Here is a 23,865-nt window from a genome sequence, read left to right as displayed (position 1 = left end):
ACAAAGTAACAGCTGTTAATCATGCACATAACAATAAGGACTTATTTTTTAAAACTTGCACCATTTTGTTTTGTTGTGTTCATTTGAGAGAAGCGTTTGTCTGTGTGGCTACCTTAAAACCTCTTGCGACGAGCAATCCCGTATCCGGGATCGTAATTATAGCCTCAAGCTCATTACCATAACGCAACGTTAACTATTCATGAAAATCGCAAATGAAATTAAATAAATATATTGGCTCACAAGCTTAGCCTTTTGTTAACAACACTGTCATCTCAGATTTTCAAAATATGCTTTTCAACCATAGCTACACAAGCATTTGTGTAAGAGTATTGATAGCTAGCATAGCATTAAGCCTAGCATTCAGCAGGCAACATTTTCACAAAAACAAGAAAAGCATTCAAATAAAATCATTTACCTTTGAAGAACTTTGGATGTTTTCAATGAGGAGACTCTCAGTTAGATAGCAAATGTTCAGTTTTTCCAAAAAGATTATTTGTGTAGGAGAAATCGCTCCGTTTTGTTCATCACGTCTGGCTAAGAATAAAAAACGAAAATTCAGTCATTACAACGCCAAACTTTTTTCCAAATTAACTCCATAATATCGACAGAAACATGGCAAACGTTGTTTAGAATCAAGCCTCAAGGTGTTTTTCACATATCTATTCGATGATAAATCATTCGTGGAAGTTTGGTTTCTCCTCTGAACCACATGGAAAAATGCATGCAGCTGGAGATTACGCAATAATTTTGACGGAGGACACCAAGCGGACACCTGGTAAATGTAGTCTCTTATGGTCAATCTTCCAATGATATGCCTACAAATACGTCACAATGCTGCAGACACCTTGGGGAAACGACAGAAAGTGTAGGCTCATTCCTTGCGCATTCACAGCCATATAAGGAGACATTGGAACACAGCGCCTCCAAAATCTGGGGCATTTCCTGTTTGAAATTTCATCTTGGTTTCGCCTGTAGCATCAGTTCTGTGGCACTCACAGATAATATCTTTGCCGTTTTGGAAACGTCAGAGTGGTTTCTTTCCAAAGCTGTCAATTATATGCATAGTCGAGCATCTTTTCGTGATAAAATATCTTGTTTCATCCCAAAATTTTAATAGCGCCCCCTAATGCATAACTGGTTAAAGAACAACTGCCCCTTAGAAAACAACTTCTCATTTAGATATTAGCCTATGTGGCGTCGATATGAGTCAGAAACAGTTATTCTAAATAGGATCATTTTGTCAGTCTGGTCCAAAATGGAGTTTTGTGGTATATTAAATTCCAATAGCTCCAAATTTCAATGACTCAAACCAACTATAAATAAATAAATTCATATACAAATATTGAAAGCATTTCATGAGAAAACTTCAAGGAAAATATTGTCTAATTTACATTGTGTAATTTATCGACGGTCCCTAACTAGTCCTGGATATAGGCTATCCAAAGTCAAACCAACTTTGCTACGATTGCACACCAGCCGGCTGAAGCTAATTGGCTAAATTATTTGTCTAACTCTTCCAATCTGCGACACACACACAGGACAATTCAGTCATGGCACCTAGCATTTCCTTATTAACCAAATATAAAGTGAGGCCTAATCACGAAGTGCGGTCATCCTTTATATAGATCAGGAGGAAGTGGCTTTGCGACTCCCCTCCACAGTGACCACGTAATTTGGTTTTATTGTGGTTGTGTGTCTGTTGTTACAACTTTCAAGTTTTCCTCAGCATGTGTGTGTTTACTTTGCAGTATGTGTGCGCAGGTGTTTGTGCAAGCGTGTATGGGGTTTTGCGTGCACACTGCTGTGATCAGGGCTGGCTAGGTTACTTTTCAAATTTAATCCATTACAGTTACTAGTTACCTGTCCAAAATGGTTACTTTTGGATTACACAAACTCAGTAATGTAATCTGATTACTTTAAGATGACTTTTAGATTACTTTCCCTTTAAGAGGCATTAGAAGAAGACAAAAAGGATCCATCAAACACATTATTTTGATGTGTCATTATAGTGACTTGTGGTCACGCTCGCTCAGGTGGAACAAACTTAAACTTGTGCAATTTTTCAATGCTGAATTAATTGTCATTGAGAAAACAGAAAGGTGTCAAAATGTAATTTTTCGCCAACATCCTTTCAGAATTTAAAAGTAATCCAAGTAATCTATATTTTCAAAAAGTATCTGTAATCTGATTACAATCTTTTTTGCTGGCAACGTAACTGAAAACATATATATTTTTGTAATCAGATTACATGTAACTGACTACATGTTATCAGTTATTCCCCAACCCTGGTTGTAAGGTGAGGGTGGACATTTGCATATCTAGATAAAATCTTATTATATTAGGAAAGTGAATCCCATACTCATACTGCTCCTCTTTTGAATTGAATCATATTGATAGACAATGAATAAACCCAGGCTTTACATGCTTCCTATGATCAATGTTTTCCATGTGGCTTCTCTCTCTCATTATTTAACTGTAGTCAATATGAATGTTTCTCTCTTGTGTAGTGTAGAAGACCTATTCCTTTTGTGTGACTGTATGTGATCATACATGTGCGTGCCTGTCCTCTGTGAGTCTGCAGGTGTTGTATAAACAGGTAAAGCACAAATATTGAAAGTAGGCAGAGTGATTTGTGGTGTGATGACTCTGTAGGCAGTCATCATAAGATCAACCAGAGAGCACTTCAAGAGCATGGGGGCTTATTATGGTGTGTGTGTGTGTGTGTGTGTGTGTGTGTGTGTGTGTGTGCGCTGCTAAAATGCTACCACCCAACCCCGGTGTTATGATAAACGAGTTCCCTGTTGCCTGTTGGCTTTGGGTACACACATATACAGCACTGCAACAGCGCTCTCCATAAATCACACCTAGCATGGCCTACCTAAATGTCAACTCCATAGGAATTAACATTATATCTTGTGAAATGATTACCCCATGCTATGAATATAATTTCAGTAAAATGCATTCATTTACATAATCTCAGACCCTATTCTAAACATGCACATCCACATAGTAGGTAGTCTTGCACATGTGCACTCTTGTACTCCCAGCCAGCCAGTCGGCCAGTCAGCCAGCCAACCAGTCAGTCAGCCAGTCAGCCAGCCAGCCAGCCAGTCAGCCAGTCAGCCAGCCAGCCAGCCAGTCAGCCAGCCAGCCAGCCAGCCAGCCAGCCAGCCAGCCAGCCAGCCAGCCAACCAGCCAGCCAACCAGTCAGTCAGCCTGTGAGCTACAGGCTCTCAGCAGTGCACCCTGCTGCTGTGACAATAACAGCAGTACCATTTCCGATGAGGGGAGAAAGAGGAAGGATTACGATTTTACAGCTCTGTTGCAAACAACAGTAGTTGGGGTTCTGGATCTGTCATGCTAGCTGATCCTATCAGGAGTGGACCAGAGGGTTGGGTCAGTACCAGGACCAAGAACTGCCCACATGGGTCTGGGTTTACAGTGGCAAGACAAAGTATGTGAACCCTTTGGAAATACCTGGATTTCTGCATAAATTGGTCATACAATTTGATCACAACAGGTAAACAAACAACAGTAAACAAACACAGTCTGCTGAAACTAATAACACAAACAACTATACGTTTTCATGTCTTTATTGAACACACCGTGTAAACATTCACAGTGCAGGATGGAAAAAGTATGTGAACCCTTGGATTTAATAACTGGTTGACCCTCCTTTGGCAGCAATAACCTCAACCAAATGCGTTCTGTAGTTGCGGATCAGACCTGCACAACGGTCAGGAGGAATTTTGGACCATTCTTCTTTACAAAACTATTTCAGTTCAGCAATATTCTTGGGATGTCTGGTGTGACCTACTATCTTGAGGTCATGTCACAGCATCTCAATCGGATTGAGGTCAGGACTCTGACTGGGCCACTCCAGAAGGTGTATTTTCTTCTGTTAAAGCCATTCTGTGGTGATTTACTTCTGTGTTTTGGGTCGTTGTCCTGTTGCATCACTCAACTTCTATTGAGCTTCGATTGCCGGACAGATCGCCTTACATTCTCCTGCAAAATGTCTTGATAAACTTGGGAATACATTTTTCCATCGATGATAGCAAGCTGCCCAGGCCCTGAGGCAGCAAAGCAGCTCCAAACCATGATGCTCCCTCCACCATACTTTACAGTTGGGATGAGGTTTTGATGTTGGTGTGCTGTGCCTTTTTTTCTCAACATATAGTGTCATGTGTTCCTTCCAAACAACTCAACTGTAGTTTCATCTGTAGTTTCATCCACAGAATACTTTGCCAGTGGTGCTGTGGAACATCCAGGTGCACTTTTGCAAACTTCAGAAGTGCAGCACTGTTTATTTTGGACAGCAGTGGCTTCTTCCGCTGTGTCCTGCCATGAACACCATTCTTGTTTAGTGTTTTACTTATCGTAGACTCGTCAACAGAGATGTTAGCATGTTCCAGAGATTTCTGTAAGTCTTTAGCTGACACTCTATGATTCGTCTTAACCTTATTGAGCATTCTATACTTTGCTTTTGCAGTCATCTTTGCAGGACGGCCACTCCTATGAAGAGTAGCGACAGTGCTGAACTTTCTCCATTTATAGACAATTTGTTTTACCGTGGACTGATGAACATCAAGACTTTTAGAGATACTTTTGTAACCCTTTCCAGCTTTATGCAATTCTTAATCTTAGGTCTTCTGAGATTTCTTTTGTTCAAGGCGTGACCTTGTCCCGGACCTGCTGTTTTCGACTCTCTCTCTCTCTCTACCGCACCTGCTGTCTCTAACTCTGAATGCTCGGCTATGAAAGACAACTGACATTTACTCCTGAGGTGCTGACCTGTTGCACCCTCTACAACCACTGTGCTTATTATAATCATTTTTTTGACCCTGCTGGTCATCTATGAAAGTTTGAACATCTTGGCCATGTACTGTTATAATCTCCACCCGGCACAGCCAGAAGAGGACTGGCCACCCCTCAGAGCCTGGTTCTTCTCTAGGTTTCTTCCTAGGTTCCTGCCTTTCTAGGGAGTTTTTCCAGGCCACCGTTCTTCTACACCTGCATTGCTTGCTGTTTGGGGTTTTAGACTGGGTTTCTGTAAAGCACTTTGTGACATCGGCTGATGTAAAAAGGCCTTATAAATACATTTGATTGATTGATTGATTGATTGATCCGCGCGAATGGAATTTAAAGGCAATGTTCCCGCTGCATATGTCAGCTCAATCGCCTTCCATTTCAACCACACTGCGGATCTTCCACAATGCGGATGGAATCGACCCCTTAGTGTATGTATAAGAAAGGACGAAAGTGGAACAGTCCTCTGTTTGTATTCGACTGACTCTTGACCGATGGCTAATTAACTGAGCAGTGGGGTAGTGTAGTGGGCAGGTGGGCGAGGATGGGTACTGGGGTAGGTGTGACATCATACTGCCAGTAGCTATAATTACTTCCTGTATGTGTGGTCAGTGGAGAAGCTACTTCCTCATAGTACCAATCTGTTGACTCAGTTAACCATTGGTGGGGTCAAAGGTCTCTTCTGATGTTTGCCGGTTACTCATCATTTGCCGAATCCCAGTGAATGGTGTCTGATATCATCATATATTCTACTGTGACACTGGGATGAGTGGATCTGACAGAGGTGTGACATGATAGAGCTCCCGAGTGGCGCAGCTGTTTAAGGCACTGCATCTCAGTGCAAGAGGCGTCACAACAGTCCCTGGTTTGAATCCAGGCTGTATCACATCCGGCTGTGATTGGGATTCCCATAGGGCGGCGCACAATTGGCCCAGCGTCGTCCAGGTTGGGCCGGTGTAGGCCGTCATTGTAAATAAGAATTTGTTCCTAACTGACTGGCCTAGTTAAAAAAAATTTTTTTTTTAAATAGAGCTGTGTAGCTACTGTACTGTGTATGACTCTTAGATGTTAGAGAACCTAGAAAGAAAGGGGCTGAGGTTCCTATAGGTAGGCTTGTTAAGGTGCAAGAAGAGGTCCTGTACATGGAGACAGTATGGGGATGCTGGTGTTTGTTTGATTTATTATTATCCCCATTACACGGCGCCAATGGCGACAGCGAGTCTTACTTGGGTCCGACACATAACGAAAAATACATTACAGACAAAATACTTTACAATGTATGTACATTTAAAAACCTGAAACATTACTGGCATCAAACACATCCAAGATGTGGTTTCCATGTAGTTGATACCATTCCATTGACTCCATTCCAGCCATTATTATGAGCCATCCTCCCCTCAGCAGCCACCACTGACAGACATGTCAGTACATACACACAACAAGTAGGTCACATGGGGGAGAGGTGTTGTGCTGTGAGGTGTTGTTTTATTTGTTTTTTGAAACCAGGTTTGCTGTTCACTTGCACTATTTAAGATGGAAGGGAGTTCCATGCACTTGTGGCTCTGAATAACACTGTACGTTTCCTTGAATTAGTTCTGGACCTGGGGACTGTGAAAAGACCCCTGGTGGCATGTCTGGTGGGGTAAGTGTGTCACACCTGCTCCCGCTCCCCCTCTCTGGCATTGGACTCACCTGGACTCCTTCACGTGGTTGATTACCCCCTGTATATCTGTCTGTTCCTCGGTGGTGCTCCCTGTGTCCGCATGAATTGTTGTGTTCCTGTCCAGACGCTGTTCCTGTTCCTGTTCCGTTTCATGTCCGTCAGCTATTAAACCTTCACTCCCTGTACCTGCTTCTCGTCTCCTGCGTCAATCCTTACAAAGTGTGTGTGTCAGTGCAGGGTGTAAGTTGACTATGCAAACAATTTGGAATTTCCAACACCGCTCTGGCTGTAGGGATGCTCTGACCCCCTATTTCGGTTTGTTTACCCAAAGCTACAACCTGCTATCTTCGATCCACATGCAGCCCCGCATGTGCTGTACGCCTCTTCCTTCCAACACGATGATCATCATCGTCTTTTTGTGTTTCACTTGTTTTTTAGTTCATAAGCTCATAATACCAGCAGCATTCTGTTCAAGTAGGGAGAGAGATGTTCTTTATTTCTCGATTATATTTTGTTTTCTGTCACCAAAAGAATTATTACTTTTCGGTCTGTGCTGAGTTTCCAAACCACGTCAGCACCACCAGGCTTTTGATTTAAACCTTTGATGTTTTTGTTCTTGACAGAAGTGTTGCAGGGTTGCTAATGCCTCTCAATAGAAACAGAATCACAGTGCACAAAGGGAAGGATTACATTTCTCTTTATTGTGCCGTTGCCTTTAGCACTTAGCGCGACCTAAAGGTCCAACCATTTAATTTGTCTGGGCTCTCCCAGGGCCTGACACGGAGAGGAAGGGTGATACCACGGGAGAATTGAATAGAGTGTCCTGCTGCCTTAAGAGTTCAGGCAGACACAGGGCTGTGATAGCAGAGGGCGAATGAGGCTTTGCAGCTATGTGCTCTTAATCAGAGATGGACAGAGCAGAGATGAAGGGGTTAAATAGAGAGAGGGGGGACAGGGATGGAAGTGTGGATTAGAGAGAGAGAGACTAGTAGCAGATGGGATATTGATCTGCTTGTGTGAGAGAGAGAGAGATTTTAATGAGTTGTGTTTGACAGTGTTATGTTGGATGGGTGGTTAGTCACTCCTCAGTCGTGAGTGCGTGCCTGGTTGCACACGTAAGTGTACTTTTAATTCCATAAAAGTTGCCATGCACATACGCAAACACTATTCCCGGTCGGTGTATCTCATGAGTGTCTGTGTGAGGCCGGGCATCCTAATTGTACTGTATATCAATCACTTGTAAATCTATGTGCGTCTGAGTTAAATTATGGCCCAATGACGACAGTGAGAGAGACAAGGACGGACCCCTTTATGGGACCTAGGTGCTGCCTCCACCTCTATCTCTGGGATCTGCCACACGCTGGGCTAATGAGATGGGCTAATGTAATGAAGATGTACCTATACCTGGGGGGCAGGACAGGACACCCCGTAGGGTTGACAGGGGATTCTAACATTTGGGAGTGTCTGTCATTGTGTTGTGTTGACATTGCAGGTGCCGGGTGGATATAGCGTCTCCCTTTAGAGATGGCTGGTATGACGTAGTAGAGCTCTGCAGCAGCATTAGCTAGAGAGAGCCTCTCTCTCTGCTACGCAGGGTCCCCTGGGGGGTCCTCAGATCTAGTTTACACTGTTCTACTGCTGTCTTTTAATAGGCTGGCCCGTTAGCTGGCCTATCTACGAGGACCACCTCTGGAGAGCAGACCCACATCAGCCAGACCTGCACCCCACTCAGCAATGCAAGGGGCGCTAACCCTCACACTCTCTCTTGTTCTATACACACACATGCATGCACACACGCACACACACACGCACGCACACGCACACACACACACACACACACAACCAGTGAAAAGTTTGGACACACCAACTCATTCAAGGGTTTTTCTTTATTTGTACTCTTTTCTACATTGTAGAATAATAGTGAAGACATCAAAACTATGAAACAACACATATGGAATCATGTTGTAACCAAAAAAGTGTTAAACAAATCAAAATATATTTTAGATTCTTCAAAGTAGACATCCTTTGCCTTGATGACAGCTTTGCACACTCTTGGCATTCTCTCAACCAGTTCACCTGAAATGCTTTTCCAACAGTCTTGAAGGAGGTCCCACTTATGCTGAGCACTTGTTGGATGCTTTTCCTTCACTCTGTGGTCCAACTCTTCCCTAATCATCTAAATTGGGTTGAGGTCAGGTGATTGTGGAGGCCAAGTCATTTGATGCAGCACTCCATCACTCTCCTTCTTGGTAAAATAGCCCTTACACAGCCTGGAGGTGTGTGTGGGTTATTGTCCTGTTGAAAAACAAATGACAGTCTCACTAAGCGCAAACCAGATGGGATGGCGTATTGCTGCAGAATGCAGTGGTAGCCATGCTGGTTAAGTGTGCCTTGAATTCTAAATAAATCACAGACAGTGTCACCAGCAAAGCACCCCCACACCATCACACCTCCTCCTACATGCTTCACGGTCGGAACAACACATGCGGAGATCATCCGTTCACTTACTCTCTGAATCACAAAGACACAGCGGTTGGAACCAAAAATCTCAAATTTCCACTGATCTAATGTCGATTGCTCGTGTCTCTTCTTATTGGTGTCCTTTAGTAGTGGTCTCCTCTGAACAGTTAATGTTGAGATGTTTCTGTTACTTGAGCTCTATGAAGCATTTATTTGGGCTGCAATTTCTGAGGCTGGTAACTCTAATGAACTTATCCTTTGCAGCAGAGGTAACTCTGGGTCTTCCTTTCCTTTGGCGGTCCTAATGAGAGCCAGTTTCAACATAGCGCTTGATGGTTTTTGCGACTGCAAATCATTTTTTTCCCGCAATGACTGACCTTTGTGTCTTAAAGTAATGATGTACTGTCATTTCTCTTTGCTTATTTGAGCTGTTCTTGCCATAATATGGACTTGGTCTTTTGCCAAATAGGGCTATCTTCTGTATACCAGCCTACCTTGTCACAACACAACTGATTGGCTCAAACACATTAAGAAGGAAATAAATGCCACAAATTAAATGTTTAACAAGACATACCTAATTGAAATGCATTCCAGGTGACTATCTCATGAAGTTGGTTGAGAGAATGCCAAGATTGTGCAAAGCTGTCATCAAGGCAAAGGGTGGGTACTTTGAAGAATCTCACATATTAAATATATGTTGATTTGTTTAACACTTTTTTGGTTACTACATGATTCCATATGTGTTATTTCATATGTAGAAAATAGTACAAATAAAGAAAAACCCTTGAATAAGTAGGTGTGTCCAAACATTTGACTGGTACTATACATGCATGGACATGCACACACACAAGGAAACACACACAATGTCAACCATTGAACCATGTCATATGAATCCCACCTGAGTCATTGTCACAAATTATTGAATGCAGGAGTGAAGAGCAGAGAAGTGTTGTTGTGTCCGGAGCAGGTTTGACTTGGTTCTACCAGCTCAGTTTAGTCTTCCATACCCCTATGCTACTGATTAAAATACCATCGCTGAGTCGACTCACACAGCCCATTAGTGCCAACTGTTTTATATATAGGAGAACGAAAGAAGGAGAAAGAGAAACATCCAAGGGGGAGGTGTGAAAGTCCCATAAATCAAAGTAGGTTCAAAACTCTCTTTTTCCGCTCACCATCACTACAGTTCTACACACGCACACACACACACACACACACACACAGCAGCTGAGGGGAGGATGGCTTATAATAATGGCTGGAATGGAGTCAATATGTGACCCACCGTCTGTTAAAATAAGGTCTCCTTTTGATTTAACCTTAGTGTAACCAGGTGAGTCAAGCACCTTCTTATTGATAATGACGGCCTGGCTCTCTTGAAGCTTGAGAGCTGTAATATTTCCCCTGTGCTTGTAGGCTCAGTGGGGGACAGGGAGTCCCGTGGGGAGACACATAACGGCTGCAGCCCCACCTGTGGAGCCCATGAGTGGCCCTGTGACAGCTCATCAACAGCCCACGGCTGTGGCCCAAATGGCAGCCTATTCTAATATAGTGGACTACCTTTGACCAAGGCCCGCCCCCGGTGCGCTATATATGGAATAGGGTGCCATTTGGGATGCATTCCTGCTCTTACAGGGCTGCTGAGAGGGCAGAAACACCGGGACTGATACTTAAGGATACTGAACAATGGCTGCAACTGAGGAGAGTGGGAGTGGGGGGGGGGGGAATGGGGGGTAAAGTATAGCAGGAGTAATCTCTCACATGCTGTGCCCCTGTATAAAAGCGTCCATGTGAAAGTCACAGACGATCTTATGTAACGACAGAAGTGGGGCGATTGAAAGACTGGAAAATTACAAGTGGCTGTGTGTTATGTCATCTGGCCTGTCCCACCGTCATCCGCCCTGCTGCCACCGTCACCCAGCCGGATGTGTGTGTGTGTACGAGAAATGCCAGCTGTGTGTCTGTGTGTTGACCCGTAAACACGGCGCATATTATTTTTGGAAATGGCATGTGTGCATAATCACTGTGCATTGATGCCTGTCACAATAGCTGTTACTCACCCTGACCCCTCTATGCGTTTATAGCTGTATATACTCACCTTCTCTATAATCGAGGGTGACCTTTTCCTGGAAGCAACTTGACGCCATTCATTGGTCCATTACACAAAGTCCTGAATCACTCTAGCAGCCCTAATAGTCTACAGGTAGTAGTGGCGGTAAAGAGGTTTAGGGTTAAACATTATCGTCTCTTCATTAACATGGGGAGGCCAGTTGTGATGTTAGTAAGAGCTGAGTCACTCATCACACACACACTCTCTGAGGGTCCATACACACGTACTGTATAAATCATTTTGTTATACCACAATGACCTTAATTATCCAGCAACACCCTTTCAGCTCTAGGGCAAAAACACATACGCTTGCTTTGCTCTTTCTCTCTCTCTCTCTCTCTCTCTCTCTCTCTCACTCTCTCTCACTCTCTCTCTAACTTTTTGAGCTCCCTTGACATTTGTTATTTTAATTTATCTTGCTCCGTCTGCCTCTCTGTTCTTCTCGCTCTCCTCTCTCTTCCTCTAAAGAACAACGGCATCTCAGAGCTCACAACCAGAGCCCCAGGAAGATCCGTCCTCGACATATCTGGATTGGTAGTACGTATAAGACCAAAACGCATCCCAGTATAGTAGCTGGGACATGGGCCTGGCTAGCATCTGGTCTGCTGTGCTCTGTCTTACCCACTCTTCCACCACCACCTCAGGCAGGCGAGGGGGTTGGTTTTATCCAGCAGAGGTATCAGGTGTCAGACAGGCTGACCAGCAGCAGCAGCCACAGCGACAACCAGGGCCCCTCGCCAGGTCAGTGGAGAGAGATGGAGACGTAGGGGGTCACACAGTGAGGGGGCCCTGCTGGGATGTCTCCCACTGAGGGAGAAGAGAGACGGCATTCAAGCTGAGCGCCATGATGAGATTAGAGAACCCGGCGGGCACAGCCCGGGGATGTGGGGGAAGGGAAGAGTGATGGGCGAGAGAGAAAGAGAGAGAAGGTTGTAAAGAAACAGAGGGGGATTGAGGACATTGTCATGTCACTGTCAAGGAATGAAGAATGATATGTGGGGTGAACAGGATAAAGGGAGGAGAGGATGAAGTGGAATTGGATGAGAGGGAGAGAGTGAGAGTGAGAGAGGAGAAGTGAGGAGAAATACAGAACTTTCATGAGGAGATTAGGATGTGTTGTGTGGCCCACCAAGCCTGTGCTTTGGCAACAGTGACCTGCTTGCTCTGACGCACAGCTCCCAGACCCAGGAGGTTTTCCAAATGGAACACTATTCCCTCGATAGTGCACTACTTTTGACCAGAGTTTTGACCAGGACACATGGGTCTCTGGTCAAACGTAGTGCTCTACTGTATGTAGGGAATAGGTTGCGATTTGGGATGCAGCCTCTGTTTGCCCTGGTTAACTAGAGGAATGAGATCCACTAGGTCAAACACAAACACATCCAGAGAGAAACTTCATGGAAAATAGAGAAGTGCTACTGATGTTGTGTGAGACCATAAACAGAGAGGAGCAAAGGTTCAGGCTATGGCCAAGGTTGGCTGGTCTAGATCTAGAGAGAACCTGCTGGTTACAAACGGGTTAAATCAACATGGTTTCAACTTCATTTGTCAACGTATTGTGTGACTTGTTGTCTACGTGGAAAATAAATTATACATTTTTTCAATGTAAACTGTTATTTTGAAGGTCAAATTTCAACCACAGACTTATGTGATCATGGTAACCAATATTCAACACAGACAAACCTTGTATGAAATATGTTTAATTTTCACCGTTGAAATAACGTCCTTTTCGATGTACACGGCTACAAAAAATAAAGGGAAAACTAAAATAACACATTGTAGATCTGAATGAATGAAATATTCTTATTAAATACTTTTTTCTTTACATAGTTGAATGTGCGGACAACAAAATCACACAAATATTATCAATGGAAATCAAATTTATCAACCCATGGAGGTCTGGATTTGGAGTCACACTCAAAATTAAAGTGGAAAACCACACTACAGGCTGATCCAACTTTGATGTAATGTCCTTAAAACAAGTCAAAATGAGGCTCAGTAGTGTGTGTGGCCTCCACGTGCCTGTATGACCTCCCTACAACGCCTGGGCATGCTCCTGATGAGGTGGCCGATGGTCTCCTGAGGGATCTCCTCCCAGACCTGGACTAAAGCATCTGCCAACTCCTGGACAGTCTGTGGTGCAATGTGGCATTGGTGGATGGAGCGAGACATGATGTCCCAGATGTGCTCAATTGGATTCAGGTCTGGGGAACGGGCGGGCCAGTCCATAGCATCAATGCCTTCCTCTTGCAGGAACTGCTGACACACTCCAGCCACATGAGGTCTAGCATTGTCTTGCATTAGGAGGAACCCAGGGCCAACCGCACCAGCATATGGTCTCACAAGGGGTCTGAGGATCTCATCTCGGTACCTAATGGCAGTCAGGCTACCTCTGGCGAGCACATGGAGTGCTGTGCGGCCCCCCAAAGAAATGCCACCCCACACCATGACTGACCCACCTCCAAACCGGTCATGCTGGAGGATGTTGCAGGCAGCAGAATATTCTCCATGGCGTCTCCAGACTCTGTCACGTCTGTCATGTGCTCAGTGTGAACCTGCTTTCATCTGTGAAGAGCACAGGGTGCCAGTGGCGAATTTGCCAATCTTGGTGTTCTCTGGCAAATGCCAAACGTCCTGCACGGTGTTGGGCTGTATGCACAACCCCCACCTGTGGACGTCGGGCCCTCATACTACCCTCATGGAGTCGGTTTCTGACCGTTTGAGCAGACACATGCACACGTGTGGCCTGCTGGAGGTCATTTTGCAGGGCTCTGGCAGTGCTCCTCCTGCTCCTCCTTGCACAAAGGCGGAGGTAGCGGTCCTGCTGCTTGGTTGTTGCCCTCCTACGGCCTCCTCCACGTCTCCTGATTTACTGGCCTGTCTCCTGGTAGCGCCTCCATGCTCTGGACACTACGCTGACAGACACAGCAAACCTTCTTGCCACAGCTCGCATTGATGTGCCATCCTGGATGAGCTGCACTACCTGAGCCACCTGTGTGGGTTGTAGACTCCGACTCATGCTACCACTAGAGTGAAAGCACCGCCAGCATTCAAAAGTGACCAAAACATCAACCAGGAAGCATAGGAACTGAGAAGTGGTCTGTTGGGGGTGTCTTGCTAATTGCCTATAATTTCCACCTGTTGTCTATTCCATTTGCACAACAGCATGTGACATTTATTGTCAATTAGTGTTGCTTCCTAAGTGGACAGTTTGATTTCACAGAAGTGTGATTGACTTGGAGTTACATTGTGTTGTTTAAGTGTTCCCTTTATTTTTTTTGAGCAGTGTATTATCCACTCTAAGAAAAGTAGTCTGGGCAGCACCTCCTACTGGAGAGCACCTTGGAGGCCCTTTATACTGCACATAGACTTTAAATCACTGGCCACTTTAACAAAGGAACACTAGTCACTTTAATAATGTTTACATATTTTGCATTACTCATCTTATATGTATATACTGTATTCTATTCTATCTCAGTCTATGCTGCTCCGACATTGCTCGTCCAAATATTTATATATTCTTAATTCCATTTTTACTTTAGATTGGTGTGTATTGTTGTGAAATTGTTAGATATTACTTGTAAGATATTGCTGCACTGTTGGAGCTGGAAACACAAGCGTTTCACTACACCCGCAATAACACCTGCTAAACACTTGTACAGTGGGGAGAACAAGTATTTGATACACTGACGATTTTGCAGGTTTTCCTACTTACAAACCGTGTAGAGGTCTGTAAATTTTTATCATAGGTACAATTTTTATCATAGGCCACATTTTGAGGTTACTGTAACAATACATGTCGTATGTAATCATAGAAAGCGGGCATGTTCAGGTTAGCAGGTCTGTGGAAATGTTCACAATTGCTATAATAATCTGCATAGAATCTAAAACAGCATTGATCCCTTGCACCATGTATTTTAATGTAATCTCAACTAACTGCAATCCAGCTCATTTGAACATGTTGCTTGATCAAACACAGTGATACCACATTAAGTTAAGTATAAATCAAGTATGAAGTACTTTAAGTAGAAATAAACAAAACATCTGACATTGTGTTCCCATTTCAACTTGTATGTGCTTTTAAATAGTTGAAAGCCCAGTGATAACACATTGAAATGACAACTAAACCAAATATCAGGCATTGATCTTTTCATTGGAATTTGGTTGTAATTTTAGATCAGGGGTTCTCAAACCTTTTGGGGCCGGGGACCCCTTTTGTGTTAGCAAATTCATCAGAGACCCATTCATAATCAGAACACAACTCGAGTGCTTTAACAATAGCCTACAAGGAGTTACTTACTATGACATCTGCAGTACGTGGCTTGGATGAAGTCTCGGGCCCGGGGAAAGAACATTTAAAGGCCTCCTGGCATCAGAGAGAATATTAAAGGCCTCCTGGCATCAGAGAGAACATTTAAAGGCCTCCTGGCATCGGAGAGAACATTTAAAGGCCTCCTGGCATCAGAGAGAATATTAAAGGCCTCCTGGCATCAGAGAGAACATTTAAAGGCCTCCTGGCATCGGAGAGAACATTTAAAGGCCTCCTGGCATCAGAGAGAACATGTAAAGGCCTCCTGGCATCGGAGAGAACATTTAAAGGGCTCCTGGCATCAGAGAGAACATTTAAAGGCCTCCTGGCATCAGAGAGAACATTTAAAGGCCTCCTGGCACCAGAGAGAACATTTAAAGGCCTCCTGGCATCAGAGAGAACATTTAAAGGCCTCCTGGCATCAGAGAGTACATTTAAAGGCCTCCTGGCATCAGAGAGAACATGTAAAGGCCTCCTGGCATCAGAGAGAACATGTAAAGGCCTCCTGGCATCAGAGAGAATATTTAAAGGCCTCCTGGCATCAGAGAGAACATGTAAAGGCCTCCTGGCATCAGAGAGAACATTTAAAGGCCTCCTGGCATCAGAGAGAACATTTAAAGGCCTCCTGGCATCAGAGAGAACATTTAAAGGCCTCCTGGCATCAGAGAGTACATTTAAAGGCCTCCTGGCATCAGAGAGAACATGTAAAGGCCTCCTGGCATCAGAGAGAATATTTAAAGGCCTCCTGGCATCAGAGAGAACATGTAAAGGCCTCCTGGCATCAGAGAGAACATTTAAAGGCCTCCTGGCATCATAGAGAACATGTAAAGGCCTCCTGGCATCAGAGAGAACATGTAAAGGCCTCCTGGCATCAGAGAGAACATGTAAAGGCCTCCTGGCATCATAGAGAACATTTAGCAGTTTTCAATCAAATTTCCTGTAATTCTACACATTTTGTCATGGGGAAAGAAATATTTTTTTACTGTTGCTGCTTTGAAGCTGATATCCTGCCATTCAACACCGAGAGAAAACTTTGCCGTTTTAAAGCTTAAATTACAGTGCATTTATGTCAAATAAAAAAAACATAGAAAAATGTATAATTGGTGGAGTACTGTAGATACCAATATCCCTGTGAGCCTCCCAGGCTCGTGTTGCCCAGGATTAAGAACATACATTGTAAGCATTTCACAGTTAGTCTACACCTGTTGTTTACGATGCATCTGAAATTGGATTTGATTTGATTGTAAATTAATAATTTTACAGTGTTTTTTTTTTACACACTATTAACTTATTCCACGGCTACTTGGCCAAAAGTCTTTTAATCTGTTGAGAGTAATATTACCCCCCCAAAAATGTCTGTTAAAAAAAGTATATTTAAAAACAAAAATGTAGATCTGGAGGTGGACCCCAATTTGACAACCCCTGTTTAGATGGTTAAAAATAATATTGTTAACACATTGGGAATTCAACAAAGCTTTGGCTGTTTTTTTGAATGGGGGAAAATAGGTTGGACTCTCGTTGATCAACTTACTAAATATTACCCAATTGTGTGCCCAGTGAGGAGACTTGCCATGACCTTTTTGTTTGACTTTCCAGGCTTCCATCCATATTGTACTGCACTATTCATCTCACCTGAATGCATGTATCCAAAACAACCTAGTTTGCAAACTGTTTTATTGCTTGATCTATTTACACTGTTGGAGACTGTGTGCTTGTTGCCAAACCCTCACAGTGGGGTCTACCTGGAATTAAAACTACAGAACAGAAGGCCCCATAAACCATTCTCCTTGACCCTCTCTCTGCATTCCTTCCATTGTCAAATGAATGAACCCGTCTGTCGCATACTGTGAGCACCTAGTTAGAGTGGGTAGCAGGTTACCCATTGGAACAGAGCGCGTGTACTACAGTACGTATATATAGTAAACAGGAAGCCCAAGGGGAGTGAGCTCCAGTCTGCCTGCCACTGGTCTAGAGAGGCTGGAGAGAGGAGGGGAGAGAGGAGGGGAAAGAGGAGGAGAGAGGAGGGCAGTAACACTAACCTGATGCTGGGGTTAGATTCCGCCAATCTCCCCCCTCCATATCCCTCAAGTCTGTGACGGGGAAAGGTATACAGTCCCCATACCATGCACACATTAACTGGAGATTGCATCAACGCACACATGTAATACAGTACACGTGCATATACTGTAGGTATGCAGGGCCCTCACTGGGAAAATCAATTAGCCACATGTTTTTGTTTCACACATATGCAGACATGAATGCACACTCACAGACTTGTTTGCTTGGGTGACATAGTTTTGCATCAAACTACTGTTCTGCAGTGAATACCCACAGGCACATGCATACTGATTGGTAAACTATGTTTGTACCATATAATGTATATATCAACCATGTACTAAGTACAGTGTATGTAATGACTAAAGTCGAGTTCAGAGTGATACTGATTTCTCCCGGGGGGTTGTTCTGTTAAGTGGGCTAAATCTACTTTCAAACAAAAGTATACACCTCACACACATGGTTATGGGCTTAAGAAAATGAAGACATTTGTACCATGTCAGATATATAGTTGAAATGTATTCAATTTTGAGTTTGCGTCACAATATTACACTATATACATCACAGAAGACTGAAACATAACAAAACCATTTGACATAGAAACACAGGATTTTTTTGTGGGGAAAAAGTGTATTCATTATGAAATTATGAAAAATACTAATAACATTGCACACATAAGGCCACTAGAGGGCGCTTTGGTCATTCGACTGCAGGAAAGGGATCTACGTGACATAATTGGATGTCCTCTGTTCTGATGACCAATTGTTGACCCCTAACCTCTGACCCCTGACCTGTCCCGACAATACTCAGACTTGACTCCTCCTCTGGAGTCAAATTAGGAGAACTGGACACATTACAAGCCCTGATGAGATGGCTGGCACCCAAAATACCGAATTGCTATTTGCATGTTAGAAACGTTCTACACAGAGACTTGATTTGTGAGGTTTTCACACTTCATCAAGAGCTTCGTAAGTCACTCAGGGTATTGGTGACAATGTTGGCTGGGACTTTGTTGTTGTTTACTCTTCAGCACAGCCTCACACAGAAATAAACGATGTTGATGATTCTCTACTTCTCTCTCGTGCGTGTCTAGATCCGGCGCCGGCGGCCCACACCTGCAACACTGTTCAGAGTGGCAGACCAGTGTTCCCCTGAGGATGATCAGTCCAGCCACCAGGTAACAGAGCGCCCCTAGTGCCTCAGAGGATAATTGCATGTCACCCTATTGTCACGTGAATGGTTGCGTTATTTCAAAATCAACTTGTTCGTCCTTCCACAGTGGATTGTAGGAGAGAATGGGGTACTCAAGCCCAAGCGAGTCAACCCAAATGTGTATCAGCCACCATCCCTGAAAGGTAAGAGTATAACTGACTGAGTAAGTAGTGTATACATGTCCTCTGTACGGTGAATTCTCCCTGTGTTGATACTGTGTCTACCGTGCTTTACTGTTCTGTTGCCTCCTGATTATGTTCTTTGTCAAATGAGGGCAGTGGGGTAAGATGCACGTGACCAATTGATACATGTCAATCAGTTGGAGCATCTTCATAAGAGTAGGTACTATACTGTATATACGTGCAAGAGGGATTTCCTCTATGGAAATATATTCACATGTTTTGTTTCTATGCACATAATGAGAGAGAGAGAGAGAGAGAGAGAGCAGTGGAGAGAGAGAGCAGTAGAGAGAGAGAGAGAGGGAGCAGTAGAGAGAGAGAGAGAGAGAGAGAGGGAGCAGTAGAGAGAGAGAGAGAGAGAGAGAGCAGTAGGGAGAGAGAGAGAGGGAGCAGTAGAGAGAGAGAGAGAGCAGTATGGAGAGAGAGAGAGAAGTAGGGAGAGAGAAGTAGAGAGAGAGAGCAGTAGGGAGAGAGAGAAGTAGAGAGAGAGAGAGAGAGAGAGAGAGAGAGAGCAGTATGGAGAGAGAGAGAGAGAGAGAGTAGGGAGAGAGAGAAGTAGAGAGAGAGAGCAGTAGGGAGAGAGAGAAGAGAGAGAGAGAGAGAGAGAGAGAGAGAGTAGAGAGAGAGAGCAGTAGGGAGAGAGAGAGAGAAGTAGGGAGAGAGAGAAGTAGGGAGAGAGAGAGAGAGAGACAGAGAGAGAGAAAGGGAGAGTGATAGGTTAGAGAGTGTGACAGCTGTGAGACACTGAGTGTGAGTCTGTGCAGCTCTGGATCATCCAGGATTACTAAAGGAGTGTATACAGCTGCAGATACACACAGATACACACACACACACAGTTCTAAATGTTGCTTTATACTTGTTGTTGCACGCAGAGCCATAAACGTAGAGCATTGGAGTCTTGTCAGTAGATGTTAATTAAAGGGGATTACTGTATGTGTGTAGAGTGTTATTTAAATAACCCACTCTGTGGTCCTGTATACCAGCCTTCATTAGTTCAGCCAGGCTCAGAGAGAGAGAGAGAGAGAGACAGAGAGAGAGAGAGAGAGAGAGAGAGAGAGAGAGAGAGAGAGAGAGAGAGAGAGAGAGAGAGAGAGAGAGAGAGAGAGAGAGAGAGAGAGAGAGAGAGAGAGAGAGAACGGGGCGAGTCAGCATTGTTTAGAGAGCAAAAGAACAGGGGACCAAACAGGAGAAATGAAAGGATAAAAACAAATGCAGGAAAGAGAAAAGGACACAAATGTATAATCCCATTCCATTACAAACTACAAGACATGGAAGAGCTGGCTATTCTGCCCCTCAATTTGTCCATCTGTCTGTCTGTCTGGTTGGCTGGCTGCTTATCTGTCTGTCTGGCATGCATCTGAAAGCCCGTATGAAGCATGATAACGTTGACAGTGTTGAAGCCTGGTAAACCCAAAACAACCTATCCCTCTCTCCCGTTGTCTCTGTGTTTGTCCCTGTGTGTGTTCCTGTGTATCCTGTGTATGTGTATGTGTGCGTCCAGCCGTCCAGAAGATGGCTGAGGCACACATGCAGAACCTGGGTGTCTACCCCCCCTTGGAAGACCCCTTTGAGGGGGAGGAGTACGACGACTACCCCTGTCATGAGGAGAGGGAGGAGAGATTCCCCACCAAAGCTGCTGGTGAGATAGGGATTCCATACACTGCCAAGCAGTAACATATACACTCACTCATGTAATCGCATTGATGCTTTGACCAATGGTGTAACCAGCTTACATATTTAGCTGTGTGTATAGCCATTGTTATTCAGTGCCCACTTTTCAGTCAGATGGGCTGAATGTTGCACTATGCCGTGTTCAAAACAGCAGGGCCTCAGATAAACTCCTCTCTGCAGACAAGTAGCTGTGATATTATATTAGCACATATTAGCATCACTCCAACAAATCTATCAGAGAGCACAGCAGACCTCCCTGTGCTGCCATCCTGCCCTGTGCCAGTCAGTGGGCCAGAGATGCCTAGCCACAGCTAACAGGCTAACAGTCTGCTCTCTCTGTAGCATCAGTAGTGATGCTGGGCTGCCAGCCCAGATGGCAGAGCTTCCTAATGAAATCCCTCCTGTGGCATCGTTAAACGCTGTTTCCTTGGCTACTACTGTCATCATTTTTCTATAAATCTGTCGTTTGAACGCAACACGGCTGCAGGGTGGCTGTAGTGTCACACATCGCGAGACAGGGACTCTTAAAGATACATTGAAGTAGACTGTGATTATCCTCACTAGAGCAATTGCCTAATTATGCCATGCAGCAGTCACTTTCATATGTACTGGTATGATTCAGACTTGTAAATACCATGTTTCACACACATGTATTTCTACACACACACTCACAGGAGGCACATGCCTGACCAGGAAATGACAAGTAGAACCAGATGACCGTAGACTAGTTTGGGAGTAGAGTTATTATGATGTCCTGTGAATAGAATAACCTCTTTCCCTGTTGTTGTTTGTTTACCTTCCCTGCATGTATTTTCTGCAACGTCGAAATCCACAAATCTAAGCGGTCTTCAAGCTTACTTGTGTAGAAGGTACGTGGTTTGCTTGGAAGGAGACCAGTGTGTGCTGCTGTTCTTTGACGTCACCTCTTTGTCTCCATTAGACCCCCAAGCGACCAGCACCACAGACCAATCAGAGAAGCCGGATGAAGAGGAAGAGGGGGAAGAGAAAGAGAAAGAGGAAGAAACGACAGAAGAAAAGACAGAGGAGAAGGCAAAGAAAGTGCGCAAAAGTGTCAAGTTTTAACACTACTTTGAAGGGAACAAATGAAGGGAGAGAGAGATGGTGGCAGATGTGTGAACGACTGAGTGAATGAATGAGTGACTTTAATGTGTGAACGTGTGAGTGAGAAAGAGAGCTTCTAAGTTTGAATGGTAAGTATTCAAATTAAATGAACGAATGAATGAATGAATGAATGAATGTAGGTACTGTCGGCAAATCTGTGAGCAAAAAAATCTGGAAAGCGAGAGGGAGGAGAGAGAATGTATAATAGATATGGCCCTTGTGAAGAGGTGAGGAGTGGCTCCTTAGAACTAATGAGACGAGTGGATAGGTCCCCCTCACTGCAAAGCTAGTCTTCTCTTCCATGTCAGGGGAACCAGTCATTCACTTCTCACTTTCTTACTTTGCTCTTTGATGTTACAAAGCAATGGAATAATGGCTAGAAATAATTACACGGCACTCAAAATAACTGCAAACAGACAAACAGCTTGATGAACAGCTTCAGTATAGAACACACACACACACACACACACACACACACACACACACACACACACACACAGAGGAGATATCTTCTCACTGTCAGTTCAGACTATATTCTAAAGCTGCTCCGTTACTGTGCAGATATGATAATACAGACTCCCTTTCAAAATCACAAAGACCTGTATAATGTGTACCAAATTTCACTCTGGCCTAGATTGGATATCTGCAGCATGATCATATTGAGATCTTGTTCTTGGAAGAAGTGAGCAGCTGCTGCCATCTTGTGGCAAGATAGGAGATGTAGAATAACCAGAGCATGTGTATTGACATGGATTTACATACAATAAACTGTGCACTGCATAGGCCTTCAGATAATATGCATCTATATAATTGAAATGATCTAGATTTGCAATGTATTTGAAACATTTATTTGTGATGCTTTTGAAGTTATTTTTGGTGTCCATCAAAGCTATGTGTGTCAATGATGTACTCTGGGTGTATGTGAGGATGCCATGCTTTTGTAAAAGTAGTCCAATTTAGTTTTTTTTGTGAGGAAAAAAAATGTATTCATTTTGTATGCAGAATCAGATTCGTTTTGTTTGTTTGATTAAATAATTTCCTGTGTAAAGGTGCATTAATCAACTTAGCTGTATATGGTCTCTTTCTGTTGAACAATTGTCACAACATTTAGTAACCTTTTAGTCATGACTTGGATAACTGTGTTTTTCATATTCTCGTGGAAAACAACGCCGACAATACAATACATAGTGACTCTCTTTCTCTTCCCGCTGAAATGGAATGACACATTTGAATATTAAAATATTCACCCTCAGAATGTCAGTACCATCATATACTCATTGATAATGTCAGTCTAATGAACAGTTTCCTTTATTTCCATCGCATCTGTTCTCCAACTGCAGGATTGCTTGAGTCAGCGGAATATATTTTGATAGTGGCACAGCTGAATGTCTCAATCTGTACCAAACTGCTAATATATTGTAATTGTTTTGATTCTCTTTTTGTTGGACAATTGAACATTTGTATGCTCTTCTCTCTTGCCTGGGTGTGTGGGCTGGGCAGCCCTTTAAAGTGTTGTGACATATGGCACCTACTCCCTCCATTCTCTCACTGTCTGGCTGGAGTGAGCATCCTCTCCTTCTCCAAGTCTCTCTATCCTCCACGGTCAATAGGCGAGTGCCATGGCAAGAATGAACTCGAATCGATAATATTCTTCTTTATTTCATTCTTTTTTTTCTGTTCTTGTTAAAGATGTAGACATTTCAATGTGAGCCACAATAACAATATCTAAATAAACACATTTTCCTGATTTGAAATGACTTTGTGTGTGTGTGTGTGTGTGTGTGTTCATGCCTGCATTCCTTGTGTGTATGTGTGTCTGTGATGACGGACACAGCTTGGATGAAGGAATTCGATTTGTTCTGGTGTCTGAAACTAATCCTAAAACTTTTAAAATATGCTTTTTAAAATAACATATGACCTTAATTATAGGTACTACTACACCGCACAAAATGATTAAAACAAGTGGTCCGTATTTCACAGCCTATGAAGGAATGAATGAACATTACCCACATTCCAGAAGGAATTCTGATACCTGGAATGCTGTCTGGTTGCTTCTCATATGGTATGTTCGTGAAGTGGAGTGTGTCCGTCAAGTGGAGTATGTCAGAAAACACCCGCATGGAAAACAAAACTGGCAAAGTCAGCTGACAAAATAAAAATAGGCTTCCTAGAAAATATGCTAATTTATTTATTTGGACTGATAAGTTATTGCAACAACAGAGAAATATAATGGTAGGTCCTTTAATATTGCATTTGTATATTAAGTAGCCTAATGCTAC

General features: G+C 43.6%; 1 protein-coding gene across 1 annotated transcript in view; it reads left to right on the top strand.

Moving 5' to 3' along the window:
• LOC115104113 (protein phosphatase 1 regulatory subunit 1B-like) overlaps nt 1-23,333 on the top strand; it is a 28,052-nt gene extending 4,719 nt beyond the window's left edge. Inside the window, exons 2-5 of the mRNA XM_029625335.2 lie at nt 18,496-18,579; nt 18,682-18,757; nt 20,295-20,432; nt 21,405-23,333. Coding sequence (XP_029481195.1) covers nt 18,496-18,579; nt 18,682-18,757; nt 20,295-20,432; nt 21,405-21,547 — 441 coding nt within the window. The 3' untranslated portion in view covers nt 21,548-23,333. The remainder of the gene's footprint in view (nt 1-18,495; nt 18,580-18,681; nt 18,758-20,294; nt 20,433-21,404) is intronic.
• Nucleotides 23,334-23,865: the final 532 nt, after the last annotated feature.

Source organism: Oncorhynchus nerka, linkage group LG21 (genome assembly GCF_034236695.1).
Source record: "Oncorhynchus nerka isolate Pitt River linkage group LG21, Oner_Uvic_2.0, whole genome shotgun sequence".
Taxonomy (NCBI): domain Eukaryota; kingdom Metazoa; phylum Chordata; class Actinopteri; order Salmoniformes; family Salmonidae; genus Oncorhynchus; species Oncorhynchus nerka.
Note: the sequence above shows the minus strand (reverse complement) of the source record. Positions and strands in the feature narration are given on the sequence as shown.